This window comes from Echinops telfairi, unplaced genomic scaffold (assembly GCF_000313985.2).
Source record: "Echinops telfairi isolate 266 unplaced genomic scaffold, ASM31398v2 ScPeMD7_47;HRSCAF=170, whole genome shotgun sequence".
NCBI lineage: Eukaryota > Metazoa > Chordata > Mammalia > Afrosoricida > Tenrecidae > Echinops > Echinops telfairi.
In genome coordinates, this window is record NW_022103945.1 from 110,324 (window position 1) to 115,179 (window position 4,856).

General features: G+C 52.0%; 1 protein-coding gene across 2 annotated transcripts; it reads left to right on the forward strand.

Annotated features, from left to right (window-relative positions):
• The first annotated feature begins 723 nt into the window (after positions 1-723).
• TCEAL3 (transcription elongation factor A like 3) lies at positions 724-2,706 on the forward strand. Of its 2 annotated transcripts, XM_045290646.1 has the most exons (3): positions 724-818; positions 1,443-1,522; positions 1,842-2,706. In XM_045290646.1, the coding sequence occupies exon 3, from the start codon at positions 1,868-1,870 to the stop codon at positions 2,456-2,458; it is 591 nt and encodes a 196-aa protein (XP_045146581.1). In that variant the 5' UTR covers positions 724-818; positions 1,443-1,522; positions 1,842-1,867; the 3' UTR covers positions 2,459-2,706. The 2 variants fall into 2 exon arrangements, with proteins under 2 accessions (XP_045146581.1, XP_004717775.1); XM_004717718.2 differs by lacking the exon at positions 724-818 and having other exon boundaries at positions 1,512-1,522; positions 1,847-2,706.
• Positions 2,707-4,856: the final 2,150 nt, after the last annotated feature.

The following is a 4,856-nucleotide window of genomic DNA, read 5'->3' on the forward strand; positions in this document are numbered from 1 at the left end:
CTGAAGCATAAAGAAATGCAAGATAAAATGCCATTGAGATACTAATTCTCATCTTATCACGAATGAAAAGTATGCCACGCAGTATGTTGGAAAGAATTGGGGTGGGGGTGAGTGGTCATCATTTGTCCAGATTACTGGTGAAAATGCAAAGAAAATGGGCCCAAGGGAGGAGAATAGTGTGGGGGATGTCTATTTGAGAGTCTTCCGTACTTACAGGGAAGTGGCTGAGATCAGGAGTGAGGACACGTGGACTGACAGGAGAGGCCACTAGGGCCAGTGTCCCCTAGGACCAAGGACGGGGCACAGCTTCCGGGCAGGTACCGCCACTGCAGGGCGGGAATCAGGCTGAGTTGGCCTGGAAATCGGGTTGTGGGGTTCCGGAGCTGAGTATGGTAGCCTAAGCCAGGTCCCTTCCTTGTGCTCAGCTGTCACCCCTGGAGATGAGGGGCCCTAAACAGGTCTGCTGTGCTGAGACTTGAGATGCGCCAGGTAGGCACCTGGGGTCAGGAAGCTCCTCCTCCTCTTCCTTTTTTCTTGCTCGATGCACTCCTCCCCCACCCTAATAGATCAATTCGAGAATGGGGATGGGGGTGAGGTGGACAGGGCAGGGGCGGGGGGCAGCCGCGGGTGACGCGAGGTGCCCACGTGACAAGCCGGGCGTGGACGTGGGCACCAGACCCCGCACCCGCGCTCCCGCCCTCACAGTGCTCAGGTCCAGCGCTGGCAGCACCAGTTCGCTGCTCTGCCCAGGCTTCGGGCAAGGGACGAAGGGCAGGCTGCAGGAAGCCCGGGAGGTGCAGAGCTGCTCCTTCCCACAGGTTGGTGTGGTGTGGTGTGTGGTGTATGTGTGGCACTGCTGAAAGACCCGGGCGGGCGTAGAGGGTGAGAGCGGGCTCCGGGAACTGCAGACCAGGGCTGGGGGTAAGAGGGGGGAAGTGGTGGGAATTCACAGCGGGGGACAGGATAGGGTGTACCTGGAAGAGATTAGGAGCAGCCTTGACCAGGTGAGGAGAAAGACGCCACTGTGCCCAGCCTGCCTGCCTTCGCGACCACCCTCTTCTGTGCCCTCCATGCCATTTAGAGTCAGCTGGTGGGGGAGAGAGCACCCCCGCAGTGCGACATTGAAATGTAAACACGTTCTGGAACTACCCCTCACCCCACTTTCTGCGCCTCGGTGGGAAGACAGACCAGTGGGGAAAGGGGGATGGGATAGGGCAGGTTGCCTCCGGGAGGAGGAGGCTTCCATAGCCCCCAATCTGGAAAACATCCTCATCTGGCGCCTGAGGCCTGAAAAGAAATGGCGGCTGTGGGGGGTGGTGGTGGTGGTGGAAGACTGGCAGGTGGGGGAGGGAATCCTTGGGTGAGGTGGCCAGGATTCAGGGAAAGACCCGTGTCACTCTGTATCCACTGAGCATCCTGCATGCCTCCTGTCTTGTCTGCAGGTCTGTGTGTCTGTCCTCTGTGGCTCCCAGCTCTCTGCGAGGCTAGAGGAGGAGGAGAAGGCTATCCAGAAACCCTGCAGGTCTGGGAGGTGGTAGGGGGAAGGAAGGGGGAAGCATTGGACCTGGCCCCGGCCTGGGGGTAGTGTGGAGGGCATGGGCTGAACAGAATTTGGGGATCACACAATTTTCCAACACATACACACTCTCCTACTCGGGAAGAAGAACCGCTGACAGGGCCTCCCTGGGAACCAGTTGACGCATGTGGGGAAGGAATGGGTGGGTGGGCATAGAGGCCAGGCCGGGTTACAGCGATCCTGATTAGGGACGAGGTGCATGGGCTGTTGGGACCTGGACCCACTCCGAAGCCCTCAGTTACCTTTGTCTTCCCCCACCCACCAGGACAGGAAAAGGAGTAGAATCTCACCATGGAAAAAGTCTACAGTGAAAATGAAGGCAACCTGGAAGCCCAGGGAAAACCCAAGCGTGAAGTAGAGCCGGAAGAGGAAGGGAAGTCCGAAGAGGCGGCCCAGCCGGAGGTGGAGAGGAAGGCAGAATGCCAGGGGAAGCCAGGTGGTGAGGGAGAGGCGGGGGCTGAGGGGCAGCCAGAGGGAGAGCAGGAGACTCAGCAGGGAAAGCCAGGAGATGAGGGCACTCCTCAAGGGGAGGCCCAGCGGAAGCCCGAGAGCGAGGCCCGGGCCTCCGAAAAGCGCCCCGCTGAAGATCACGTGCCCAGGAAAGCCAAAAGGAAAACGGACAGGGGCACCGATGATTCCCCCAGGGACTCTCAGGAGGACTTACACGAAAGGCACTTGAGCAGCGAGGAGATGATGATGAGAGAATGTGGTGACGCGTCAAGGGCTCAGGAAGAGCTAAGGAAAAAGCAGAAAGCGGGTGGCTTTCATTGGTTGCAAAGAGAGGTCCAGGATCCTTTCCCCCCTAGGGGCCAGCGGGGGGTCAGAGGAGTCAGGGGCGGAGGTAGGGGCCAAAAAGGCTTACAGGATGTCCCCTACCTTTAATCCCGTTGCCTTTCCATTCTGATTCTCAGATGGGAATCGTGCCAGCCCTGCTTTCCCTGGCAGGCTTCTGCCAGGCTCTGTGCTCTAACCTGTGCTGATACTTACCTTGCTTCAGGTGTCACTCTTGTTACCAGCAGCCTTGGACCCCACTGCAGCGCTCTGTGTGTCAGTAGGGCTTTCACCCATGTGCATGGGGGAGATGTTCACGGTACCTTGTAAAATGTGAATAAACTGTTTGTAAACCTGCATATACAGTATCAGCCCATTTTTGTAAACTTTTCTGTGTGCGGGATACATCCGAGCACCAGGGAAACTCTGAAAGTGTGTACACTAGGAAGCCTCACTAACTGCCAAGGAGTCGATGCTGACTCAGTGACCCTATAGGACAGGGTAAACCTGCCCCTGGGAGTTCCCAAGACTGTCACTTCACGGGAGTAGAAAGGAGGCAAGGATTATTCTTGTAAGCTGACAAAAACAGTTCTCGCCTGCACTCAAAAATGCATCCAATCACCTGAGAGTTTTACACACATACCCTGGGTGTCAGCCCCCTGCTGGTGTGCCCTATCACCTGGGTCGAACCACATCAGGTGAGTACTGGCTCCTCTACTGCTCCATGGCTCCCACCAAGGCATTCTGGGTTCCCTCATCTCCATTGTTTCCCTAAAGGTTATGGCTTGTGTCTATCACAAAATGAATAAAAGCTGAAAACAGGAAGTACTACATGATAAGCAAGTGATCTATCTAGTAAGCTTATGAAGATAAGGAAAACACTTAAACATCTTGTCACAACTTAGATGAAAGGTACAACTCATATCACCTCTGAGGCCTGGAGCTGGGGGAACTCACCTGGCAGTTAGAGCCATGGTTCTAAGAGTCCATTTTGTCATCTATGAAATGTGGGTAATCTTTGACTCACAGGACTTGAGTGGATCCGGTGAGGTATTGAGTATGCGAACTGTGTTGGGCTGGCTCCCTTGCAGTAAGTAGGAGGATTTTGGACCCTGTAAGACACTCTGAGAAGAGTTGGAGGTGCCTAGGGACAAGTCCAGGTATCTGAGAAGACAGTGGTACTCTTCTTTGAGTACTACCTTATCTTCTGGGCACTGCGATGCATTGTACCCTCTGCCGACAGCTACTGATAGGGACTCCTTATGATAACAAAGCCCCTATGATTCTTCATAATCCCCAAATTGCCTAAGCTTCAATTTGACCTCTAGAATGGAGTGTGGGTAAAGCTGCTCTCCCAAATTCAGAATTACACATCCCCATCTGGGTACTGACTCAGGGTCTCACTGCATTTCTTAGTTCTGATCAGAGTAGATATTAACATTTTTAGTTCATTTTTAAAGTATATTTTATATTTCTCTTTATAGGACTCAAAACATTTGGTTTCCCTAGGGGGCTGTGTCCCGAGATTAATCGCTGAGCCAGACAATGGATTGTGGTTTGAATTAAACTCTTCACTTCAGTAACCCAGAGAAACCATATCTCAATGGACATGGGTTTCTTAGTGTGTGTTTTACTCTCTGACAAGGCTACTAACTATCATGCTTTATAAAATCAGGAGCCTTATATGCAATCAAAGGATGTGTCCATACCACGTCAGTCACAAGACATTGGAGATTAAAGATGTCCCAACTGTCCAACTCTTCCATGGCACTATTCTCCATTTCCTCCCCCTCCCCCTCCCCACTCCTCCCTTGAATATATTACTCAGGTCTCTGGGTTTTGTGATTCACTGTAATGTCCCACAAAAGCTCACAAAACTGGAAAGAAACACTGCACGTGTTGGTGGGTGCTGTTCAATCCCAAATCTAAGGGTCAGGCATAGAAAAGCCAAGTGCCAGGTTTAGAGCCAGAAGCCAAAATTATCTAAAAGTCCTTTCAGGTCTTGCTTCCACCAAAACTCAGGAAATAGAGGTGTGGCTTTATTAGGGGATGTGTGGCAGAAATGTACAAGGCCACCAGCATTTATATGCTACCAAAGGAAAATTACACCTTTTAGTAATCTTAAAGAGGATCCCATGGAAACAAAGGATGTCCCTTGGTTCATGCCCTCTACTAAGGTCAGGTCTTAATGCGACCCTAATCCTGTCGGGTAGTATAGCAGAATCCATATGCTCTCCAAAATGAGATTTTAGCCATAGTCACAGACTCCAAAATGATAAAGCATCACCTAATGAATTACGACTACAAGGGCCATAGGAATTGAGGCCAGCCCCTGGCTCTTCTACCCATTAACCCATTCCTACTTCAACTGAGAAAGAGTATTCCCTTGTTCTGAGTCTTTCTTGAGGAATGAGCACAATGTGAGGTTTTCCGCACTGCATAACCCATTCCTTTACTTTCAACTGTCATTTCTCCTTCTATTTGTCATTGATTTTCCCCAAACGTTTCC